Consider the following 27,594-nt stretch of genomic DNA (forward strand, 5'->3'; position numbering starts at 1 on the left):
GAGTGAATAAAGTATGCTGTGTAAATTGTGAATGGTAAAAGTCTCTCCAAATAATCGCTCGCTCGATGAAGTTCGCTCACTGTGTTTGAAATCGAATGTCAACAATTTAAATGTAAACGGTGATGAGCTGTTATTGTGTTCCGGAACTTTTATGACCCTGTAGAATGTCACATGACTCAGCCAACAGCATCCATCAGTATTATACACTACACTACTAACATATGTAATCATATGTTTATGTCCAAAACCACAACACAACATGACAATAATTCTTTTATTCACAGTCATGATTGTAAGAGTTGAGAGAAAACCGGAAAACCCAGATGAAACTCACACACACTCACACACACACACACACACACACACACAGTTACTTGAAAACAGCAGGGAACCCCATGTTTTGTGCAAGTTAATCTTGGAGGCTGCAATATGTTCTGTAACAATGTCTTTATTAAACAAAACAGAATCGCTAAAACCTAACAATGTACAGAAATTGTCACTTCTTTCAAACTCCTGAGTAATGTTGTCATCTACTTTACAGAAAATAAATACATCGTAACTTTACACCGGTTTAATGCTGTTCAAATCTTACATTAGAAGTACATTACAACTTTTTTGTTTTCACCAACGCCACATAAAAGAACACGCTCTGACAATACAAAAACAACAGGAGGACAGGTGATCGTATCATTCTGTCATGTAAATGGCACACAAAGTATTTCATTGTACTTGGAATGTTAGCTATTTTATGTATATATATATATATATATATATATATATATATATATACATCTCAAGACAGATAGATAGATGTTGATACACCATTTATTTTAGATAAACGATATATGTCTGAAACTGCAATTTGAATTATTTTGTATAGTTATGGAATAACTATCGAATCATTTTGGCCAGAATGCACCTTTTTAGACATATATATGTACATATGTATACGTATATATGTAAGTTAAGCAGCAAAAATGACTACACCAACACTGACAATGAACTGGCACACAGTAATGAAGAATAACAAATATCCCATTAGACTTGATCGCTCTTCCTTTTCTAAGATACTCTAAAATATTTCTGTATCAATCAGGCAGTTGTGGTGAGGCTAAATACTGTATATAAGTTTGAAAATTTTTTGTTAAATCATTGTAAGCATGTTTCGAGTATTTCATCGGTATTTGCACAGTTTGGCTTAGCCATGCATAATCAAACATCTCCAAACATAAAGCCTGAATATTTTGAACACAAAATCAAAACCAAGCACAGTTCACATTCCGGTACTGTCAAAGGAAAATAGTAATATTTCAATAAGAGTTTACCTCACTGCACTGTCTGAAACTGAAGCCAAAACCCTTCTTTTACATGGTGCTTTTTTTTTTTTTTTTTTTACAGCATTCGTAATAACAGTCCTTCATGCGGTCATGTGGGTCATGCCATAATGGAAGACAAATTGTCAAAACTCACAGAATTGTAAGACATTTTGAATACTTAACAGTCAGGAATAGCTTCTTTGTAATAGAAAGCAATTTAAAACCAGCATCCTGGAAGAAAATGATAGGTGATGATTGTGTGAATGGACAATGAGCTATTACATCAGAAAAAGAAAAAAAATCCGGTCATTTCCAAACAATGTAATTTAAGTCATGAATATTATCATTATTTACTGGTCATGGCCCACCATCTTTTCAACATTTCCATCTGACTTTGCTACAACAAAATACCACAAATATAGTAAAGCACAAGCACAGCCACAAAACTGGATAGTTTGTCCAAACGATTAGAATATAAAACAATAAAAAAATTACAGAAGGTCACTTAGAGAGAGAGAGATCACTCAGACAGAATTGTAAAATACACAAAGTGTATCTGTTGTTTACAAAAATTAAGTAAAACTAGAAAACAATTTGTTTGTCATTTAGCACAACCAGGTCCAAGACTTTTGATTGAAGACTGAAACCTGGCTTTAAAACATTACACTGTACTTACAACCGATCATTTGCACTTAAACAACAAAACATAACGTTCCATAACCCCGACATATTAAAAATCAGTTGTGCATGGCACACACACACACACACGCACAATGACTGATTCACCCCTGCCTTGTGCTGCTCTGTCTGATTATACGCGTTACAGATTATAGCGGAACTTCCTGTACAGTAGATGCTCTTTCGCTTCCACTACGATGCAAAATAAACACAACAATGTACACGTCTCATCACTAAGTAATGCTCTGAATAGATTTTGGGTTTGAAAATCCAAAATTCCTACTTGTAAATAAATAAAAAAAACCTTTGTGAATGACACAAAAATCTTTATTACACTAGCTTTAGTGTTAAAAGTATACACGTGATCTCTCCTGTAACATATAAAGAATAAAACTTTCCCAGAGAATTGAAATACTGTATCTGTCTGTGAAATACTGTGATGTTTGTTAACAGCTTTGGCAAAGAAGATTGTGTTTATGCACCTCAGAAGTAAATTCAGATTGTGGTAGTTTATATTTGTGGCACACAGTTCAGCTGTGTATCTCCTTCATCGTTCCTCGGTCATATGACAAATGAGGATTTGTGCCGGAAATGCCCCTGTTAAAAAAAAAAAAGAGGAAGTGTATTAATGTGAATTATTAACAGTATAATACCCTCGATGCAAACAAATAGTCTGAAGTATGGCATACACTCACCTCATCTGCAGTGACACAGTCCTTTCTGTCATACTGAGGAACTTTATAACTGAAAGAAACAGGGTATTATTTCAGACCCTCTTTATTCCATGGAATAAACACTGTGGTATTTGTACTGAGCAGGAATTAAGAACAGACCACTTTTATGCTCTGCTGACCTTTTGAACACGTCTATATTTACGGCTGTACTCACTCGTTTTCTGTGTGCTCTCTGCAGGAACAGTAGCCGTGTTTATGAGCCACGCAGAGCCCCGCTGTTAAAAGGATGAAAGCAATCACTCCTGCTAGGATCTTTAAGAGCATCATCCCGATGTCAAAATCGTCTGGAAAAACAGGGGGAAAAAATGTACTAGGCTTTGAATTTAAATTGAATTGTATTTGTTTAGCCTTGATGTATTCTGGCGGTGAGAAGAAGCCTTTATTTTTGTCACATATACATTACAGAACAGTGAAAAGCTTTCTTCGCCTATCTTAACTTTGAAGGGGTCAAAGCACAGGGTCAGCCATGATACAGCACCCTGGAGCAGAGAGGCTTAAAGGTGGGGTCTCTGTTGTTTGAAAGAAAATGTTGACATTTGAAATCACCAAAACAAACACGCCCCTAACCCAAATGGGTCCCACCCCTGTTTTGATAGCTCCGCCCCACACATACACCAGACAAGTATAACCCAAGTATAACCCAGGCAACTATTATGGCAGAACCTGTTGGGGCAGCTGACCTAGAGTATATTTTTATCAATAAATGAACTCAATGAGTAATACTATGGTAATACAAATGTGTTTTTGTTTTCGTAGTACTGTGTGTTGTACCGTGAAAGGTTTATCTCCGTTTCACGCGGAAGACGTTCAGTTCTCTCCAGCGCTGGAAAGCTGATCCTATATTAACACGGGTCCTGCTTCTTGCCTTATCGTAAGCCTTTCTTCGCTTTCTTTCTTTGTTTTTATCCTCCATGTCAGTGTTAAAACCGCTTTCTGCTAATGTCACATATGCGCACTAAAAACTCTCTCCGCCCAGATTGACAAGACACGCCCCTTTCTGCTCAATGGCTACATGCTAGTTTTGTTTTTGTTTTGTTTGGCGGCCCAACGCAGTTTTCTGAAGCATTTCTCAAACAACAGAGACCCCACCTTTAAGGGACTTGCTCAAGGGCCCAACAGTGGCAGCTTGGCAGTGCTGCGGCTTGAACCCTGATCCTCCAATCAACAACCCAGAGCCGTAACCACTTGAGCCACCACTGTTTATCCTGACGCTGCACGTGATGTTTTGTGTGATGTTTTCTGGTTTTCTGTTACATGATGTTACTTACAGACTTCCATAAGCTGTGCTGCGCATTTTGCAGAACCAGCATCATTTCTGGCCTGGCAGTGGTACTCCCCTGTATCTTCCTTCCTCACTAATCTGAATTTCTGAAAAGAGAAATACATAGAAATTAATACTTAAACCAGGAGAGGTCACTGCCAGTCAAAAAAGACTAGCAGATTTAATCACGTTATAAATATCAGCACTTCACTGACAGCTTGCTGAAGGACTGTTTCTGTTTCCTTTTTTTCCCAAAAGGTTTTTAGTGGCATTCTTAAAACATATAGTAAACTGATAATAAACTATATACAGAACTTGTCTAGATTGGCAATGCTGAAATTTAGATTTATTTACAGTGGAATTTATATACAACATAAAGTGGGAGAAATTATTCTTTTTTTTAATTGATGAACTCAAAATATTCTCCATTCGTCTTGACACAAAGTGAGAGTGCCTACGTGGGTTGACAGCATGTGAGACATTACAGGACCAATACAAGTTAATACACCAGCACAAATCATTTCAGACTCAAATGTTAATTGGCACTATTGAGAGGAAAAAGTGGGAACTCAGACTAGCATACTAATGTGTAAATCTTGGTAGGTCTGATCATCTAAAATAATCAGTAATCGTAACTAACTGGAGTAAATGTCACTGGATTTTGTGAGTGTGTAAAAAGGTTTAGAGGTGATAAAATCATGCAGCCTAATTCCTAATATGTTAGTCTAACCCTTCTGTTTACACTGATAAGAGATAAAAGCCTGTTCATTTTCTACATATGCATGTGACAGAGCCGCAATTTCGCTGACAGCAGCAAATTTTAAAGCAACAAATAATATATAAAAGGAGACTTTATCAGTTTTATGCAAGTTTTTCAATTTAATAATTAGGTATCATTTGGTAAAGAGACCGGTCCAAACAACCAGATGCAGCAACCGGTATAATCTTCAGCACAGTAGCGGAGAGGGAGCAGTTTGTGTATGAGAAATAATACCAAATATTATTTGGTATCTTCTTATCTATCAGTTTATTGTGTACTAAATCACTGAATCAATGCATCACTGCAGCTGCCTTCTTTTTCAAATCCACCCCGTTTCTTTGAATGTGACGTAGCTGTTGGTGCCACGTTCTATAAAGTCAAAAACTGTCATAGGCTTTTAATAATCATCCGTTGCATGATCATGCAAAAAAAAAAAAAAAAAAACAAAACCATGGATAGTCAGTACGTTCTGTGGTTACATGAAAAGCTGGCAGTGATAGTACTGCTGGAACGTACTGGACATGTCATTAAAGACAAGAGGTGCTAGACTTTTAAAGAAAAAGACATGAAATGAAATGAAATGAAATGTTTGACTCTCTTTGAACGAATCAAAGAATTTTAAACAGAACTCAGCTACATGTTCATGTTTGTGCTTACCAGAGTCCCAGTCTCAGCATTCATGACATATGAGGAGTTGTAGAAGCGGACGCTGGTTTTGGGGTCCTCAGGCAACTCCTCGTTGTTGCGGAACCACTGATATTGAGACAGAGGGTAGCCTTCACTCTCCATGCACCGTAGCTCTGTTGAAGAGCCTGCAGTGACCGAATTTGGTACACTGCACCGTGGCATGGCCGGCTTCACTGAAAGCCAGTCAAAATCAAGAGCAGAATATCATATTTTAGACATTTAAAGATGTTAAATTTTCATTTATTGTTGCATTTTTTTTTTTGGTTTGCCACTAACCCTCCTCTTTGGGGGACGATTGGGACTTTATTTTACAGTAGTCAAGACAGAAACAATATTTATGAGGATAGTGGGATGAGAGAGGGTATGGGGGTCTGGGGGTTAAATAATACCAATGTATAATAATGTACAATAATGTATAATACCAACTTTTGTTTTTTTTTGAATGTTATGTGTATGGGTGTTGAATTCAGTAGATTCAGCATAATGCCTGAAATGTGTGGTCGGGCACTAATTACGTGGTGTGTTCTTAAAGACAGTATTGACTGTACTACCACTGTGGAGTGATTCCCCTGAACATGTATGTAATATATGTTTGATTTCATTTTGATTGAGGTAGATGGTTCCAGGGAACCTGGAGCCTATCCCGTGATACTAGGGGCACAAACATGTGAATGGGGCACAATCGCACACACACTAAAGACAATTTGCACAAGCAAGGGTGGAGTTAGGATTCAAACCCCAACCATGGGATGGGGATGTGAGCCAAAGCTGCTAATAACTAAGCCTCTGTGCCCCCATTATGTTTTTCCAGTGTGTGATATTAATGGTGTTCTTTGATATTTCCAGTTTGTTGGTATGAATGTCCTGCTGATGGTTAGTGCTGTGAGAAAAACTACTGTGTTTATCAGCTGTATCTCTGAGAAAGCAGACTGAACGGGATAGTGAGATATACAGCAGAATATTAAGATATTTACTTTTCATATGACATGAATGTAATGGTTTGGTGAATTCTGTGTGCTCTTCATGCAGATGTCAAATTCCCTGTGGCCCATTTTATACATCCTATGACCTGTTTAGTGGGTTCTATGGATTATTTTGTATTATATATCAGGTGCAGACCTGTGTTTTTATCTATGTAGGACATGTTCTGTAAGATCTGAGCCCAGAAATCTTCTCTGCGTGTGATTGCTAGGTCATCTTCCAATTATTTACATGGTATGGAAACTGTAGAGCTGGATTCATATTATATATATATAATGTAGAATATAAATATGTATATAAATAATATAATATATAATAATATAGATCCATATTCTGCACTTAATTAGGGGTGAGATATACAAATGTTTAAGAAAAAAACAAACTAATAGATATGTTAAGGTACGGGGGCACGGTGGCTTAGTGGTTAGCACGTTCGCCTCACACCTCCAGGGTCGGGGGTTCGATTCCCGCCTCCACCTTGTGTGTGTGGAGTTTGCATGTTCTCCCCGTGCCTCGGGGGTTTCCTCCGGGTACTCCGGTTTCCTCCCCCAGTCCAAAGACATGCATGGTAGGTTGATTGGCATCTCTGGAAAATTGTCCGTAGTGTGTGATTGTGTGAGTGAATGAGAGTGTGTGTGTGTGCCCTGCGATGGGTTGGCACTCCGTCCAGGGTGAATCCTGCTTTGATGGCCGTTGGCGCCTGAGATAGACACAGGCTCCGCGTGACCCGAGTAGTTCGGATAAGCGGTAGAAAATGAATGAATGAATGAATGTTAAGGTACCTCTCACAGCCAGACTTATAAGTATTTCATCGAAGGGTTTCTGGTCTTCAATGGCAGCCACCTCACAGCGATACATTGCGCTGTCGGATCTGCTGGCATTCAGGATCAGCAGGTTTGCAGGTTCTCTTAATAGTGCTCTGTTCTCCAAATCACCTGCCATAACAGGCATATTACATACTATTCTCTGCTAATGATGGCATCACTTATATTTGAGGGTTAGTTTAAAGGTAGGGTCTCTGTTGTTTGAGAAATGCTTCAGAAAACTAAGTCGGGACGACAAACAAAACAAACGTGTAGCCAATGAGCAGAAAGGGGCGGGTCTTGTCAATATGGGCGGAGAGAGTGTTCAGTGCGCATGTGTGACATTAGCAGAAAGCCGTTTTAACATTGACATGGAGGATAAAAAAAAAGAAAGAAAGCGAAGAAAGGCTTACGATAAGGCAAGAAGTAGGACCGTGTTAATATAGGATCAGCTTTCCAGCGCTGGAGAGAACTGAAGGAGCAGGAAGTTGGTGCATATTCACAGATTGGAGTTTCCTGAGTCAATAACTCCTGAGCTAAACTCTGTTACTACACAAATAACACCTCTTTTCTATCGTAGTAATGTAGAGAGGCAGCTACAACCGTGTTTTGTGTAGTAACAGTGTTTAGCTCAGGAGTTATTGACTCGGGAAACTCTAATCTGTGAATATGTGGCCAACTTTACTTAAGACGCCGAGGCACTTTTTTTCCCTTCTCAATAGGTGAGTAACGTTGGTTTTGTTTTGTTACACAGAACTAATATATGCCTTTGTCCTTTGCATGATTATGCTTGTGTGTCATTTTTGCTTGTTTGTTTATCTGCAATCGTATTGTTCTTCCCTTCAGCTATGATAGACACATTTCTTTCCATTAGTTGCCTGGGTGACGTGTGTATGTGTGGGTGGAGCTATCAATACAGGGGTGGGACCCATTTGGGTTAGGGGCGTGTTTGTTTTGGTGATTTTAAATGTCAACATTGGCTTTCAAACATCGGAGACCCCACCTTTAACTTAAATGAATAAGAATATCCAGTATAATAAAAAAAGGTGTGTTGCCTTTTGTTTGTGGATGCATACTATTGTTACCTGAAATTTTTTTTTGGAAATATACATAACTGGGAACCCCATTTTTTATTTTCTTCCATTCAATTCTAGGGTTGTTTGTAGATATGGATTCTATCAAGCAGGTCATTTCTATTGCTTTAAAGAAACAAAGCAATAGTCAATACACACATTATTAGAATGGTAAGTTTAGTCTTTAAAAAAATGAGAACTTTAACTTACATTCAAATTCATTGGCCCACACGTCTTTGTTCGTAGTTCTGAGAATCACAGCAAATGTCACACAACCTTGAAAATACAAGAGAAAAATCAGCCAAACATTTCAATTCACCTTTCTCTCAAGCAAGATCAGAGAAGCAATAAACCCAACAACTACAAACATACCAAACACAATGGACATCATTGACATGGCCAGCATTACATTGCACTCTCAGACCCACATATCCAAAGAGCAGCATTCCCACCTACAACCCTGATAAAAAAGTAGGAAAGGAGGCTGTCTGAGTTGGAAGCTGCTGGCTGGAAAGGAAGTGTATTGTAGTCTGGTGCTACAGCACAAAGAGGTGAGGATCAGTGAGCCGACGTAGCGGCTGGACCGGATCATCGTTCTGGCTTGAAAGATATACTGCAAGCTGACTGGCCATGAGACGTGGAAACTCACAGGAGCCTTTACAGTCTTCCCTATAGTATGTATGTTTACATTTCCCTGAAACTTTTATCCCAAGTGACTTACAACTGATGTTAAAGGTGGGCTGCACGATGTTTGAAAAATGCTTCAGAAAACTGAGTCGGGCCGACAAACAAAAAGTGTAGCCAATGAGCAGAAAGGGGCGTGTCTTGTCAATATGCAGCAGAGAGAGTGTTCAGTGCACATGTCTGGTATCAGCCAGATTGAAACATTGACATGGCAGATACCTGCCTCGGGTTCTAGGTGTTGAACGTCGTCTTCCGCGTGAAACAAAGCTAAACCTTTCACGGTACAACACACAGTACTACAAAAAAACATTTGTATTACCATAGCATTACTCATTGAGTTCATTTATTGAGAAAAATATAACCTCGGCCAGCTGCCCCAGCAGGTTCCGCCATAATAGTTGCCAGGGTTGCGTATGTATGTGTGGGGCAGAGCTATCAAAACATTGACACCCATTTGGGTTAGGGGCGTGTTTGTTTAGGTGATTTCAAATGTCAACATTGGCTTTCAAACATCATGCATCCCAACTTTAATGCAAAGAACAAAAAACACATTTCAAGACAGTGTGGTGTAATGACAGGTAGTAGGTTTAATAATTCTTGTTGACTTTATGTTGTAAAACTCGAGCTGTTCCAAGCAAAACCTGCTCTAATACAACAAAGTGCACAACAATAAATCCAGAATTAACACTGAACCAAATCCCCTAAAAGACAACCAGCTGGTAGGCTTTACTAGCCAACATGCCTCTAGATAGTGGAAATGAGGCCACTCCTGACTCATTGGGTTCAGATCTCAACGTGAATTCATACATTGCGAAGAAATGACATCCTTAACCAGTGAAAATATCTTGAATATAGTCTTATTTATCTACTTTTTATTTCCTATTACTATATTCAAGATATTTTCACTTAGTAAGATATCAGTTTTTGCAGCGTGTGGATAAATGTTCAGATGTACCATGTCGATATAGGCATCAATAAACAGAAAAGGTCGTTCGTAAGTATTTCTTTTTTCTTTACTGTGAATGAACAAGCTCCTGATTTCTGATGTGTTTTGTTGTGTTCGCTGCAAACCGTGATAAACATACAGACAAATTTAGGGCAGCTTATGTTCTACAGTAAGTACGCTGCTGCTCTGTGACCTTCTGAACCATCCAACAGACTGTCACGAGCTATTTATTGAACAGGAATCAAACAAACTTAATGACTTTTCTGGGTTTGAGTTTGAATTCAAATTCCACAGGAAATGATAAGACTTCTGATAGGTATTTTGTTTCATTTGTCATTTACTTTATTATTTAGTTTAACATCATGGACCAAGCACAGAGAGTGTACAACCACCTACAACCCCTGATACATCAATCATGGGGCAACAAATCTGTAAGACAAAAAAAAATAAAAATTCAGTAAACAACCTGTGTATTAGTTGGGATGTCTACAGTACCGGTCTCTCTCACAAAGCTTATAGTGATCAAAATCTACTCTACATTGTTATTCTTGCAAATGAAGGGACAAGATGCAGATTTAGGACAAGATGTCTTTCGCCTTCAGCCAAAACCCTCTTTCATTTACTTCAGTGGTAGTGGTTTAAAAGAAGAATCCTGCGCTTGCAATTTCACCAGTAAGATTGATTAAGTGCGATTAAAAAAGTACTTAAGAGTGCCAAAGAGTGTTCACTTTCTTTTTTTTATTCCAAGGGTTGGAATAAAATCAAAGTTAAAGTGATCCAAAGAACGGGGCATGTTAGTCTGAGCTGTAGTTTGTCTAGTCTGGTGGCCGAAAACCTTACAAAGACACATCAGAATAAACTATGTACAACATATGCAGTCACTTCCATAATTATTGGCACCCTTGTTTTACACATTAAGCATAAATACTAACTCAATGGTGTATAAAGATCACGATGTATCATTCATATATATATCTTCTCTGTAACTTTTTTTTTTTGACACACTCATTCAGAACACTGCAGATAATTTAGCATTATTACATAATTAAGTAAATTCTGTTACTGTAGGATGATGAGATCATGGAAATGGCAAGAAAAAAAGGTCATGCTAGAACGAATTGTTAATAGCTACATGATGTCTCATTAGCATGTGAAGGCTGGTAATAAAAATCCCATTAAGAGAGAAGAACAGCACTATTGTACATTTGTTTTAATTTACTGAGATGATTATTTACGTTCTAACATCATATATTATTAGTACATATTAATATGACCAATTATTATATTGTTTTTAATGATTTAAATGTCATGTGGTACAAGGTCATATATAACTTTTGCCCTGAATAGTGCATGTCTTTAAACAGTATTTAAAGCTGTAGCTTTTTATAAATCTTTTATAATTTTCTACTAAAATTATGGATTTTTTCCCCCCTCCTAAACAAGGACAGCTGTGCTTATGTTTGTCAAGACAACCGGTACAAACGTGAACGAAAAGTCTGTAGCTATCACAAAGATGTAACCCAGGAACAACATACTCAAGGTGCAGGCAATGGTCAGACCATCAACACACAACATGAACTAGACAAGACTGTGGTAAACACAATGGCTTGATAATGACTGAAGGAGTGAATTCAGAGAGGATACTTCACAACATGAAGGTGCAGTATGTGTGTGTGTGTGTGTGTGTGTGTGTGTGAGAGAGATTAAGAGGTGAGTGCAATCAGTAGTCGAGTGAACGTGAGTGTGAGATTATCCGTGATGGCTGTACGTCTCAGTCAGCTCCATAGTTCACTAGTCAGCTTTAAGGTCTGTCAGTCCTTCAATTCTATTCTACCTGTTTCAATTGTAATTGAAGTGCCATGACAGAAATGTGTGTGATTAAGCAGGCAAATTTAAATGATGTATAAAATTGACATATTTGATTAATTTGGGTTTTTTACACTTGTGACCGATGAAGAAATGAAAAAGAAATTGATCTGACCATATATATGTGTGTGTGTTTATAGATATTTATGTTGCAGAGTTAATCATACATAAAAAAAACTCTATTTTACATAATACAAAGAAAAGGAAAAAGTCAGTTTAAAATAATCACCTAATAAAATTATTAATATAAATTATTCATCACTGGGATTTTGCATAAAACCAGTTTAAGATTTTTTACTAAAAGCAAAATCATTTTCTCAACTAAACGTGTGTATTACATATTATAATCAGAATCAGAATCAGGTTTATTGGCTGAACGTGTTGACAACCTCTTATTGTGAGCAGTTTATGTGTATTCATTGCTGCTTTTTTTATTGAGCCAGATTAACATACTCGTATTAACGTTATGCTACGTGACTCACTAGACTAATTCTTCTACTGGATTAATATTTATCATTACAATTGTTTGGAATAAACTGTAAATTCTTCTAAATTGGTCAGAAAGTGTTGATTCGTTTTCGAAAAGCAGCTCTGAGAGGAACTCCAGCTACAGCGCAAATCGGAGGTTTATATTAATGCACTCACTCTAATATGATTTTGTTTCTATGGAAACAGCTTACACAGGGACTTGGACAGCAGACGTGTGTGTGATGAGAGCTATGGTGACATTTTTCCAGAGAGATGTGCTGTGATGTGCTGGTGAAGAAACAACTGTTTATAACATAAATGATAACAGGAAGTAGGTTGTTAAGCTGATGTTCCTCAACATTACACATAACTGTACATAAGCTAGAAATTAGGACGTGTTCTTCTATAATTAATACATATTGTCATTGGGCTGATAAACAATTACGGTGCTTTGTATCAGGGGACGTTACACCAACCTATTCAATTCAGTTTTATTTATAGAACGCTTTTTAACAATGGAAATTGTCTCAAAGCAGCTTTACAGAACATCAAATATTTATGTACCTTTAAAATATGTATGTACATAAAGGTAAAACACCCTCAGATGGTACGAGGAAGAAACCTTGGGTGACACCAGAGAGTGTGAATATAAAAAATGTCTTTTCATTATGTTAACATGTAAAATAGTTGCACAGATGAACTGCACGTCATATTCTATTCTAATGGAATTGTAATGTTTTTAATGGACATTATAAAGAAGAATGGCAGAATTTTCATTTCACTCCGAGTTTTAATCTGTATAGAACTGTGTACGACAAATAAAAATATCGAATCATGAATTTATACCTTATTTACTTTAATTACAACAAAGTGTTTATATTAGAATAACCTTTTCGAAGCTAACAGTCCTTGCTCAATACTGGCACAAACAATACATACAAAACTTTGTGTCTAACCTCCTTGTTCCTTTTAAAAAAAACAAACCCTAACAACCCTATAAAGGCCAAGTCCATACTAAGCCAAGACAAACAGTCATGTTATCCCAGCTGTAACTGATGGAACTCGAAGGTCTCAGCTGACGTTCGCTGGACTTTCCCATCAGCCATGAATCTCTGGCTATTTTTACATCCGCTGCTGACACCGAGCCGTTAGAAAGGCCACACGATACACTGCGTTATGTCCTTTCATAAAGCATTGCACTGGCTTTCCCGTGCCTGTGCATCGCTCATCCACATTAATGAAGGCTTACTTACCATCTTCTTTATGGAAGAGGGATTATTTTTCTAAAAAAGCTTCCAGAAAAGAAGGACAAAAGGTCAGATACTAACGGGAACTGGGGCAAATATAATGCTTTAACATTATAATACTGATTTTCAGTGATTCACCTCAGACTTTTAACCGAATATATTTGTCAAGCTGTGACGTAAAGGGAATTCATGCACTCTTTCTTTCCACAGTATATGTGGACTAAAACCCTTGAGATTTATTGTAATGCCTTCCACACTGCAGAAGGGGGGCAGGAAAGATTCTCTGGATTTCATTAGCTGAAAAACATCATAAACGTCTGATGCCGAATGTTTTCATAATTCCTGCAATCTCAGTGTGGGGAAACTTAAGATATTTTCAGTGCTATTTAAACAAGTAAAATATTGTTGTTCCCAGGCAGAAACATCCAACATGCTTACATTTTAGGAACTTCACAAACTAACTGAAGAGTTTGATATTCAAAACACACACACACACACACACACACACACACACACACACACACACACACACACACACACACAAACAATATGCCAAGCTGCCCTTCAGCATGAAAATAAACATTGGAACAAACTGATTGGCATTTGCTTATTTACAACAGTTTTTTTTCTTTCCATTTCTTTTCCTTTTAAACCCTCCTTTTTAAAAACTTGCGACTGTGTGAAAGTTGAACGTTCTGATTCAAGAGGCACACTGAAAACATGACGTCACTACTGACCCTTCACACCCTGGACAAAACCTCTTTCAGCTCCTCCTTTCTGGCAGGCGCTACAGAGCTTTTCTTTTTAAAACTGCCAGAAACAGGAGCAGTTTCTTTCCCCAGTCAATCACCCTGATTAACAACTCACCATGATTATATTCCCTGCATCATATCTATAAGTAGTGCATTATCAGAACTGTCAGTCATCACATCATCCATATCTCTCACAAACACTACTGCTGCTGTATATTGTACAAAGAAGCATAATATTGCACAATACGGTTATTTGCACTACCGTGCACTTCTCACACTTTATGTACATAACTGATCAGTCATATATTCTGTATTCATATTTAATAATCGTACTGTCTATATCGTATCTCGTCGTCCTGTCTTGTATAGTACAGTGTTATTTATGTCTGTACTTTTGAGAGTCACAAACAGCAGGAACCAAATTCCGTGTGTGTGTGTGTGTGTGTGTGTGTGTGTGTGTGTGTCACCACTCTTGGCCAGTAAACCTGATTCTGATTCTGATTCATATCCCTATTCTGGTATTGCTCTGTTCCCCAGCTTGGCAGATCCTGTCTGTATACTGCATGTGTAATGAATGTAAAGACAACTGCATGTATAAGGACCAGTGTAATGTTACTGAGGGCTCAGGGTCAAATATCAGACTTTTTCTAACACTATTTTCTAACACTGACATTTACAACAAGCCTTCACATCCATTCATAACCACATTCTGACTCTCTCGATCAGATGAACATGAAATACGATCTGATATGATGATTCGGTTAGAATAAGACTGTCGTTCTAGCTAAGAGAAGGTAGCCTATGCTAAGCTACCTCCAGCCTGTCACACAGCTTCGTTCTCTAACGTCTACACACATAATACCCCTCCGTAATACCCTTCACGAGAACACTTCGTTTAGAAAAAGTACTTACAAAGCGAGTAGAAGAGCGCCGTTACAAACGTTTGACGTCCCGTCGCCATTTTGGAAGCACGTTTAGCTTAGCTCAGCTGTCCGCGCGCAGGGTGGACGAGCAGGAGGATGCTGCCGCCGCTCAGTTGCCATGGTGACAAATCCGTTCTCGCGAAAGAAGTGGCAGGCGGTTCACTTCCGGTTTGTGCTGCGCGTGCCTGCGAATTCCGGCTATAGATGAAATACATGCGGTATTTAATAAAAAGTAAATAATGATCATAACTTACATTAAAGAGAATCGCTTTATTTAAAGTGAATAAAATCCCCTACTTAATGGAGTTCCACATTAACTGAGCCGCAGCCACACACCTGACTCGTGTGTGCAGAGTAGGTGAGATGAACTGGGAAAGCAGGCAGTGGGTCAAACCACTGTGAGGAAGGGGAGGGAGGGGGAACTCAAGTATTTTTCACAATTTTTTAAATAATTTTTCATGTGCACGAGGTGTACACACACACCCACACACACCCACACGTGCATGTACATATGTATATATGTACACACACACACGCACAGAAACAGACACACACAGACATGCATATGCACATGTTTATATGTACACACACATGTATATGTGCACACACACGTACATGCATGTACATATGTACTGTATATATCTACACACACACACACACACACACACACACAGACATACATGCATAAACACATTTATATATGTACACACACAGACATACATACATGTACATGTGTATATATGTACACACACACACATACATGCATGTATATATGTACACACACACAGACATACATGCATGTATATATGTACCCACACACACAGACATACATGCATGTACATGTGTATATATGTACAGACACGTATATACACACACGTGCATATACACATGTATATATGTATACACACACACATGCATGTACATATGTAATGTACACACACCCACACATACACACACACAGACATGCATGTACACATGTGTTTATGTATGCACACACACACACACACACACACACACACACACACACACACACACATATTGTTTTATTTCATGCCATCCTATAGGAGCTGGATTACCTGAGCAAGGTACTGCATAATGCTACAAGTAGTGACAAGGACCCTAACGAAACACAAAACTAGCTGGACATCTCTAAATTTTAACTGCAGTGGTTTTATGCTATGATGATATATATTACTTTTCATTTTGAGAACATATATCATTCAGGCACGCCTGCACTTTATACTAGATACTATTATAATATTATATATTAATAATTAAATAAAGAAATCTAATTTTAAGGCAAATTTCAAAGTAAATTCTATGACGATATGCTTTCTAATATGCTAATATGTCAAGTAACATAATTATGGAGACTATGTCACCTGATTAGAGTTTCTGAAGTGTTAAAAAAAAGTATATAATATGCTTAAATACAGAAATCTTCATTTCTACTCATATTGTATAGCCTTAAGTTGTTTTATTAACCGTTATAAATCCAAATGTCCTGAATTTCAACAGCAGATGGCGCTATTTGTTAACCCAAACCATTTTTTCCCCATATTATCATATTCACCCTCTGTGTAAGAAGCTAAAGCAAAAGACTCTCTTTTCTGTTTTTTTTTTTTTTTTTTTTTTTTTTAATTATATGTGATTAAATATTAGTGCTTTATCTACATGGATTAAACATAATCTGCTGTAATAATTCTCAATAAGAATGTTCAGATGTGTCATTCTTTAAATAGTACAAAATAGTCAAAGTAACTGTTGGCATGACTGCAATATTAGAGGAATAAAAACATTTCAGAGGCATGCTGTTTTTGGAAAATAATAAACATTTTCAGCGGTAAGATTGACTCTGCTTGTGTTGGGCCTTATCACACCATCTTATTGTTGCTTCTTTTCCTAGAATTGCATGTATTGTCTCTTGTCATTACTTGGGATTCAAACTCACAACTTTCTGATCAGTGATCCATCGCTTTAACCACTAAGCTACCACATCCCCCACCATCTATGGTCACATCCCTCACCATATACCGTCAAGTCCACAAATAGGAAACTGGATAAAGCACTGGACTCCTAAGCCAGAGATTCTGGGTTTGAGTGTCATCTGAAGCGTGGGTTCCATAAACACTCTCTGTTAATTCTAGGCAAGCTGGGATATGTGAAGAAAACATGTTACTGTCCTATAATGTATAAATGCCTATAGGTTTGTGCCAAAATAGATTAGATTTTGACGTGACCCAAGATTACTGCAGTCTTGATTAGAGGTTCAGTCCCAGCTGAAGAGCAGCAGCCCCACAGCATGATGCTGCCACCACCATATTTCACTGTGGATATGGGTTCTTTGGTCGAGGAGCCAAAAATATCTTTTTTGGATGAAGTTCTATATATGTTTTTACCTCATCATCCTGTAATACATTTCCCTACATGGTTTTAGGTGATGGATTTTTATTGTGAGGAATGGCTTCCATCTAGCCATCCAAAAAAAAAAAAAAACAGCTACGTCTTCCTGCTATTGGTTAAAAAATGTTAGTGACTTTTTTGTCCTATTATATACTGTATTTGTATAAATGACAAATAAAAACTGCTTTCTGTCCTTTCATTTTTTTCTCCCTCATGGTTTAATGAATGTAGATGTGCTGACACTGCAACATGTCTCTTCAGCAGTAATACATATTGCACGCTAGGAGTCAGAAGGCACAATAACATATGCTAAAGACTGTTGAGAATGCATGATTGCGCTCTTAAAAATGCGAAGGTTAGAGCTGATGAGTGGCAAACCCATTAAAAGTACTGATTAAACCTGCGTGTACCATGCAGATCAGATTCAGGTTCACAACACATGACCCAGACTGTACTATGCCCCAAGCATTACTGACAGGCCCTAAGTGGCTGTGATCTGGAGTATACATTATGATGGCAGGGTATTTCTAAAGCAATCAAAAATCACAAATGAGTGACAGAGACGGAAAGGAATGGTGTCAACAATGGATATGAAAAAAGCTTCACACACTCCTGTTAAAATTGTAGGTTTTATTCATGCAATAAATGAAACTAAAAGAAATTATGTTAGATCCTAAATCCAATACTGAATTCAAGTGAAAAACAAATATAAATGTTTTAGGGGTAAAAAGAAAGCACTGTTTAACCCCCAATCATCTGAAGCTATTCCTTTGTTGATTTGGATTTGTGTTTTTGGATTGTTGCACAAGAAGTTAATTTTTTTCTTAATCTTCTGCTGTCTAACATAGCTGTTTGTGCCAAAATAGCTGTTAAAGTTACCCATGTCCCTCTGTCTTGACTAAAGCTCCAGTTCCAGCAAAAGAGAAGCAGCCCCAAAGCATGATGCTTCCACCACCATGCTTCACCATGGGTATGGGGCTCATAAGGTGATACATTTCTACCTTGCTTCCATAACACAGATGCCTACATGGTTTGGGGAGATTTATACATACATGGATTAATTCTGATCTGAGAAAGGGCTTTCATCTAACCACCCTAAAACATTCATTCATTTTCTACCGCTTAAGGCAGGATACACCCTGGATGGAGTGCCAAACCATCACAGGGCACACACACACACACTCTCATTCACTCACGCAATCACACACTATGGACAATTTTCCAGAGATGCCAATCAACCTACCATGCATGTCTTTGGACCGGGGGAGGAAACCGGAGTACCCGGAGGAAACCCCCGAGGCACGGGGAGAACATGCAAACTCCACACACACAAGGTGGAGGCGGGAATCGAACCCCCAACCCTGGAGGTGTGAGGCGAACGTGCTAACCACTAAGCCACCGTGCCCCACCATAAAACATAAGCTAGACATTTTAAGTTTTGAGTTTTGTTATATACAAAGAATTTTAACAAATATTCCTTGCCAGATAGAGTATACCTTCATCTTCTTTGGTGTGGGTGGGTCTTTGGATGTGGGGGTGTTGTTAGGATGTTTTGCAGGTTAACCTTTTATTTTTTTTACCAGTTCACTTATGTTTAAAATCAATTTATCAGACTTTCAGTTTTTCAATCATTATAAATAAATCACTTATAAATAAGTCTGATATACAATTAGTCGATAAATTGTTGGCTTTCAGTGTGAGACATTTGCTTTTACCCTTGTTGTGATAACCTTACACAATTTAAATGGTTGACGATAACAGCTTCAAATGTTAAATGCTTGTGAACAAGCACTTGGGGCATCTCAGAGACCAGAAATTGGTTTGATATCAGATATCAAATAGAAATACTTACGAAAAACTACAAATACTTGAAGTGTCTATTCACATGAATCATTAACCACAATGGTGGTATTAATGGCTGCTATTAATGGAAAATAATGAACCAATCATCAGCTTTGTACATATCAGGCTATACTGTTGAAATGTTGATAATGCAGCCATAGCAACTGCTTGATCCATGCTGATAAGATTGTGAACACGGCTGGACAGGCTTATTAACACAGCTGGCTTATTATGTGGTGCTATTACGAGATGCATCATTACAGGACGAATCGGATTATAGATTTAATTATAAATATTTGGCCATTTTTCTCCCTGTCTGTTTCTATGATATTGTTTTTGGGGTCATTAAAAATTAGGTATATGTTGTGGCCTGTAGTAATTCCACTGAGATGTTTGAATTTGTGCTACACAAGATTTATATGCGGTTTCTTTTGCTCTAGCATCTTGCAATTGCAACTAATGTCAATTTGCTGTACCATTAGATTTGTTCCATCATACCACCATTTCAGGAGGCAGTTCATACCCTTTTCCTTCACTATGTTTCATGGTGTGTTTGGTTGCCTGGTAACAGGGGATTTTCTCTGTCGCTGAACTGATGGAGCCCTTGAGTGCAGTAGTATCAGGTCACCTGTGAACAGCAAGCTGACCTGGTTAAATAGATTTCACTTCACTAAAGTGCGTTTAAGCGATTTGACATCGATTTGCCCCCATTTAAGTACTTTTGAAGAAATTTTAAATATACAATGCCAAAATGTTTCTGAACATTATGTACATTATGTTTATTTTATGTATGGACTGAGAAGTATTAGGAATTACTTTTATTGGAATGATTTAGATGCAATCTAATCAGAAATCCCAAAAATCTTTATCTCAGTAATTAGGCATTTGTAGTACAACACTGCTTTGTGTATTACATTTAATACTCATACTGCCCGAAAAAAAAATAACAAAATAAAGAAATAAATATGTTTGATAATATGGTGTAATCTAGCTAAAGACGATAACTACACATATATTGTAGTTATCATAGCTAATTCATTGCAATTCGGCCATTACTATATTATTATGCTAAGTTAGCAAATAAAACATGCTTAATATCTTATATTATGTTTCCTATATTTTAATTTGATACTTTCCATTCTTATCTGTTTTGTTAAAACAAATTGCACTCTTCATAATGAATAAACACTGTATCTGATTAAAACTTTACATGCCAGGAAGGGAACATTTCTGCTTTTCTCATATCTCACGTGACGTCTCGTGCGAACGGCCTTGTTATTCATGGGGTGTAAGGTTGTTCACACTGGACAAACGTGTCATTTTTTTTAATGAAACAGTCTATTTTGACCGTAAATGGTCAAAACATACACAGCAAATTTCATGCACTGGGCATTAAAGGAGCCTAATTCACCTCTACCTGGTGTTGTTTGGTTTACATCTTTCTTGCGCCTAGCTACATCATCTTGGACTTTGTTGTGAGGAAGGTAAAAGTGACATTTTACATTATTAAACTATTTTAATGCCGTGAGGGATTTTCAGAGAATACTGAGCTTGTTTGGAATAAATAGCTCTGTGGTTAAAACGTTGGATTACTAATCAGAATGCTGTGTGTTTGATTCCCGGGTCCACCATGTGATGCCCCTCCTGGGCCCCCGAGCAAGGCCCTTAACCACTAATTAGTCAGCTGTTTTTTTTTTTTTTTTTAGATTTTTAAGACTATGAAACGGTTATTATTTAAATAAACTCTAGTTAGGAGTTAAATCTTACTCTATATTTTAATATGTTCATGTTAATTTTAACACCAAAGCAGTTTTTACTGCTTAAAAGAGCTGAAAAATGAACTCGCAGAAAATAATACATTTAACTTTAGAGTTTGTCTGATGGTCACTCAAATGTAAACTACAGCTACTGTACAGTTAGCTGTGTACTGTAGATAGACAGATAGCTAGATAGATAGATAGCTAGATAGATAGATAGATAGATAGATAGATAGATAGATAGATAGATTTGCTTGATTTCATTGATTTACAATATCTTTACATTGTCAGTGCAGGCTTGCATTTCTGCTGTCATGGAGTGTTTCACTGATTTAGTGTACACTTTATCATTTAAATCTTATTTACTCTTAGCTCTAGTCTTTTCTGATTTTGACCTAGTTTTTGCATGTTTTTGGACTTGTTGTTGATGACAGTGTCTGCTTATAATCTGGATTCATGCTTTGGATTCTGACCAAGATTTGCAGAAAAGCCAAATTAAAGCCCTTCTATTCCATCGAACTGCTTCCTGTTCTCATGTACTAACACATTTTGTTTTAGATAAACATAAATCAAGCTCATGGTTAAATGTTTACAGATGGTTTCAAAATTATATATAAAAAAACACTTTCTGCTTGTGATTTGCTGTAGTTTTTTTTCCCTGGCATCATCTTTCAGCTCTGTTCCTACTAAGAAAAGGAAAGTGCCAAGGACTTGAGCTTCAAAAGCACCAGAATTAGGATGTTGGATGTTTACTTTCATCTAAGATTTTACAGAAGGAAAAGGACAAAAGGACGAGCCCAGCATCCCTTTGGCAAAAATGATGGAAATCTCTGCACTGGAGACATGCTAGATAACTACTGTACATGAAAATCTTGTTAGAGCTTCTGATATATGTATTTCATTACTTAATACACACATGCGTCTTATGCATGGTGTGTGTGTCTGTTTCTGTGTGTAGGCATGCAGGCATGTGTTTGACTTGTAGATGTACTGCAAATAAACAGATCAGAAAAATCTGAATCCTTTTTAAAGGTAATTTATTTATTTTTTTTTATTACAACTTAAGTACATAAGTATGCACACCCCTAAACTAGTACTTTGCTATAGTGTATTTTTGGGAAAGAGTTTTATTTTCACCTTACAAGCAGACTTCAAGGTCTTAAACTAAAATTGACCAGTATGTATTTACAACCCTTACCTAAAGCGATTTACATTTAGCTCATATTTAGGACTGAGCAGATAAGGGTTAGGGGCCTTGCTCAAGGGTCCAGCAGTTGCATCTTGGAGGTCCTGGGATTTGAACTCACAACTTTCCAACGATTTGTCCAACGAACACCTGAACCACTGTGCTACAGTACCACATCCCCTATTCATGATGCAGGAAAATCTCTTCTTCACCCTACATTCACCCTAGATCATGCAATCTGTCTATAATAAATAAATAAATAAATAAATAAATAAATAAATAATTTCTCAATCTAGATTTAAAAGAAATAAGCAAGACTGGATTCAGATGAGGATTGGTCTATTGGCGGTCAAGCAAGAAAGCAAACCCTTGTCTTTTTCCTTAGATCATCTCTACTTTGTGAAGCCCATAGCTTTTACTTAATTTCACTCTGAAGGTTGTGAAGCTTCATGAGTAGGCCTGCTATAGGTTTCATAAATAATCTATTTTCTGGTCCACTTCTTTAATCCGCTCTAATGATAATGGTATTTATTTTTTAGTTTACTCTATACTGTGTGCTTATCATACTGTAACCTACTCAATGAGAGTACACTATAAGGCCTTGCCTTTTAAAGGAGGCGATGGTTTCTTACATGCATCTTATCGTTATAAACGTTTATTCTCACTTTTATTACTTTGTCTCATGTGTGTCCTCTCTATACCTTTTGGCCAGAAATGTACTAATGGGGACTTTTCTGGCCAAAAGGAATAGAGAGGACACGTAAATTCATCATTCATTCATTCATCTTCTACCGCTTATCCGAACTACCTCGGGTCACGGGGAGCCTGTGCCTATCTCAGGCGTCATCGGGCATCAAGGCAGGATTCACCCTGGACGGAGTGCCAACCCACTGCAGGGCACACACACACTCATTCACTCACGCAATCACACACTAGGGACAATTTTTCCAGAGATGCCAATCAACCTACCATGCATGTCTTTGGACTGGGGGAGGAAACCCCTGAGGCACGGGGAGAACATGCAAACTCCACACACACAAGGTGGAGGCGGGAATCGAACCCCGACCCTGGAGGTGTGAGGCGCCATAACCCAGATTTGTGAAAATATAAGGGATTGTTGTTTTATTCAGAGTGTCCTCAGTACCTGTCAAATATTCCTGTAGCTCCTTTTATGTTGCTGTAGGTCTGTTGTTCTTGGTGATGTCACTGTTCTGTTCCATTGTATATTTGCAAACCATGGCTTCAGCAGCCAGATGATACCAAAAAGATGTAAAGAAAAGCCTACCAAAACTGGCATTTTTGGGGGGTTAATCAAAATAATTTCATTGATGAGACATTTTGAACAACAGATTTAATGTTGATTGTCATTCTGAACACAGCCACACCCCCAATTAGACACACACCCCTAAAATATTTCTCGTTGTCCATTACACAAATAATAATACACAACAGTATTAATACTATTGTCACGATGCAGGACAAAGGCGAGTGAGGATCCAAATGCAGATTTAAAGTTTAATAGTCCAAAACACAAGAAACAGATGAACAGACAGGCAGACAGAACAAGGCAGCAAACAGGGCTAACAGGACACAGGAACAGGCACACCAACATCCAACATGAGGCAACGACCAACACCAGGGAAGTGAACAAACAGAGTATAAATAAGAGACAAGAACCAATCACACAGCAGAACTAATTAGAGACAAGACAACACACCTGAGGGGATGAAGGAGTACAATTAATGTCCATGGGAACAAAAGAGTGGGCGGAGCAAACAATTAACAACCGGGAAAGACAGCAGACAGAAACAGGACAGAAACACAGACAGACTCATTACAACTATTAATACACAACTGCAGTGTAGAGACAATTTATCTACAGTGTAAGACATTTTAATATTCCATTGTGTGTGTATCATATACATTAATTTGACCTACTTTTACTCCTATCTTAGTTTTACTTTAGCAAGGACATAAATCCAGTGTCCAGTTTTTTTTTTTCAACGCAACGCTGACCAAGTTATACATACTCATTAACTGTTTGTTTTTTCTTTTTAAATTCCTAAACAGAATAAATGTGTTTTGTCTTAAATGCAAATTAGATTTTAATTTAAAACTACAGATTAATATAAACAATTAAAGTTAGAGCCCATAAATAATTTCCCCAAATATCACAATCTTTGTCTGTAAAATATTAATTTTAGTACATCCCAAATCATGAACTAAACTGAACTTCTGAAGTCTGATTGGACTTTATTTTTTTTGGCACCAGGTCCAAGCTACGGGACTAAATGACAGTAGGTTGTGAAGACAGCTGCTCTAAATAACATGCACATGTATGAGTGTATTTGTTGGGGTCAATTATCAGGGCAGCATGATGGGATGTTTATAGAGCTATGCACAAGTGTGTATGTTGCCAGTTTTATTTTCTATATACTACCTGGATTTTGTGCAGTAGAACTGAGTATAACACATGATTGTTGTTCTGTCAAACACAAATCAAACCTCCTCATGGCTCAATACTTTGAGCCCTGACAGGAAATTTAGTGATTTGTATTTGAAACAATAAAATAAAAAAATATATATATATTTTTTAATTCAATTCAATTCAATTCAATTCACATTGTCTCAAAGCAGCTTTACATAAGTATAGAAACATAATAAAATTTTATATATATATATTTATTATATAAATAAAAAAGTTCAAAGTTTAAAGTTAAGTTACTATAAATCTCTAAAATGTATCCCTAATGAGCAAGCCTGAGTCTACGGTGGAAAGGAAAAACTCCCTGAGATGATAAGAGTAAGAAACCTTGAGAGGAACCAGACACAGAAGGGATCCTCATCCTCATTTGGGTGACACTGGACAGTAATTAATGTCAATGTAAATAATGTCCTTTCTACAACATTTTGTAGTTGAGCATCTTAATTTTAGGAATTAAGCATCCAAGATGACCAAGGTGTGAGTGCATCACGAGGCTCAGTGTCAGATTTTGCAATTTTGCAGTAATCTTCCTGCTCATTTCGAGTCTGTTCGTACAAAACAGTTTCCCTTTAATATCATACACCAAAAAGGAACTTTTGGATATCGGCCTACTCCACTCCGACAGTTTTATCACCAATACTCGACTCACCACAGAGATAACAAGAACACCAGAGTTTACGCACTCGTCCCGGCCGGGCAGAAGTGCTCGCAGATTGCATCGAGACCGTAAACGAAGGCAAGGGAAACACTGAGGGATAAAAGCTAGGCTAAAGCTAACACCACACCGGCCCTCCTTACCCAGCATTTTCCTCGACAATGTGCAAACCCTGGTGAGCAAAATGAATGACATATGACTTTGCCTAAAAATCGGTAAGAGACTTATGGACTGTAATGTCATGATTTTCACTGAAACATGGCTCAATGACGGTGTACCCGACAATGCTATCAAGGTAGACGGATGCCACACACTCCGGCAGACAGAACAAAAGACGAATCCAGTAAGACCAGAGGCGGATGATTGTGCATTTATATTAACCAGGCCTGGTGTACAAAATCTGTCATTATTTGGAGACACTGCCCAGTTAAGCTTGAATTTGTCATGGTTAAATGTAGACCATTTTATCTACCAAGAGAGTTCACCTCCACTAATGTTACCACAGTATATGTCCTCCCAGACGTATAAACAAACTTTATGCAGCCATTAGCAAAAACTGACTGCTCTCCCAAAGGCTGCCTATATAGTTGCAGGTGATTTTAAACACTCAAACTTAAAGCCAGTGCTCCCTAAATTTCACCAGCACGTTTCCTGCAATACAAGAGGAAACAAAACTTTGACCATGTTTACACAAATATCACTGGAGCTTACACCACAACCCCCTCCCCCACCTTGGACAGTCAGACCACCTTTTTTTTTGTTTCTCACCCCTAAGTACTCACCACTCATCCAAAGTGTGAAGCCGTAAAGTACGACCATCAAAGTGTGGCCAACGGGGGCAGAATCTATACTTCAGGACAGGTTTAAACACACTGACTTTCCAGGCCATCAGTGACTATAAACCCAGCAACTTCTCCCATCAACCACAGACGTCTCATTCTTAAACGTGCTTAACAACAGAGAGACACTAAAACTCTGAAACAATTCCACATCCGCTCTGCCACCATCACCCTTAACACAGGTGTACCACAGGGCTGTGTACTGAGCCCACTCACGACTGCAGGCCTGTGTATGAATCTAATTCCATAACCAAGTTTGCTGACGACGCCACAGTGATTGGCCTCATCACCAACAACAATGGGGCAGCCTACAGAGACGCGGTAGAGCATCTGGACGCATTATGTGCCGACAATAACCTGCTCCTTTACACCTGCAATACAAAGGAGCTCATCATGGACTTCAGGCGGGAGAGAGGAGGCACGCACGCCCCATCCACATCAACGAACTGCCAGTTGAACGTGTCTCCAGCTTCATGTTCCTGGGGATCCACATCTCTGAGGACCTGTCCTGGACAACCAACACCTCGAGCCTGGAAAGCTCACCAGCACCTGTTCTTCCTGAGAACATTGAAGAAACATACTGTAACATGTCTTTAGCCATCCTGTGAACATTTATCGCTGTGTGACTGAGCATCCTGACCATTGAGGAGGTCCAAAGGAAACGCTGTCCGTGTCATGCTCGGATAGCATTCTTAAAGACTCCTCCCACCCTGCCCATAGATTGTTTGCCCCCCTTCCCTCCAGTAGATGTCTCCCGACAAAAACCTGTCGACTGAGGAGCAGCTTTTTCTAAACTCTGCCTCCTGGTGACCAATATATTATGTTAATATCACCTGTATGTTTGTGGATATAATATTTAATATATAACACCATATATATTTCATGTCTATAGTACCCCACCTGTATATCTTGTATATCCATACCGATATATACATAGCATATTCTTTTGTATATTATCCTGTTCATACTGCAAATACTGTATCCATATTGTAAATACTGTACATCGTGCACTTGCTGCTTATTGCACTTTTGGTTAGATGCCAAACTGCATTTCGTTGCCTTGTACTTGTACATGTGTAATGACAATAAAGTCGAATCTAATCTAATCTAATCTAATCTAAAGAGCTCTTGAGGACTTAATGGGTCAGCACAATTTCAGAGTTCACCACAGACCTAACACTAATTCCTTCCTGCCAAAGTCTTCGAATGTTCGCTGATGAAGGTCCGAGCACAACGCTAATACAGAAA

General features: G+C 38.0%; 1 protein-coding gene across 1 annotated transcript; it reads right to left on the bottom strand.

The window, feature by feature from the left end:
- Positions 1 to 428: 428 nt before the first annotated feature.
- On the bottom strand, positions 429 to 15,347 carry jam3a (junctional adhesion molecule 3a). Its single transcript, XM_060888730.1, has 9 exons — positions 15,169 to 15,347; positions 8,504 to 8,569; positions 8,306 to 8,419; positions 7,200 to 7,352; positions 5,407 to 5,609; positions 3,997 to 4,096; positions 2,883 to 3,012; positions 2,690 to 2,738; positions 429 to 2,591 (listed from the first exon to the last, which is right to left on the bottom strand). Exons 1-9 carry the CDS (start codon positions 15,215 to 15,217, stop codon positions 2,556 to 2,558), a joined length of 900 nt encoding a protein of 299 aa, XP_060744713.1. The 5' UTR covers positions 15,218 to 15,347; the 3' UTR covers positions 429 to 2,555.
- Positions 15,348 to 27,594: the final 12,247 nt, after the last annotated feature.

Source organism: Tachysurus vachellii, chromosome 15 (assembly GCF_030014155.1).
Source record: "Tachysurus vachellii isolate PV-2020 chromosome 15, HZAU_Pvac_v1, whole genome shotgun sequence".
In the NCBI taxonomy this organism is placed as follows: domain Eukaryota; kingdom Metazoa; phylum Chordata; class Actinopteri; order Siluriformes; family Bagridae; genus Tachysurus; species Tachysurus vachellii.

Coding starts and splice junctions, on each gene's coding strand:
- jam3a (XM_060888730.1), bottom strand. CDS start 15,217: ATGGCGACGGGACGTCAAACGTTTGTAACGGCGCTCTTCTACTCGCTT. Junction 7,353..8,305: donor TTTCCAAAAAAAAATTTCAG/GTAACAATAGTA, acceptor CTGTTATGGCAG/GTGATTTGGAGAACAGAGCA. Junction 5,610..7,199: donor TATAAGTCTGGCTGTGAGAG/GTACCTTAACAT, acceptor ACTGGCTTTCAG/TGAAGCCGGCCATGCCACGG.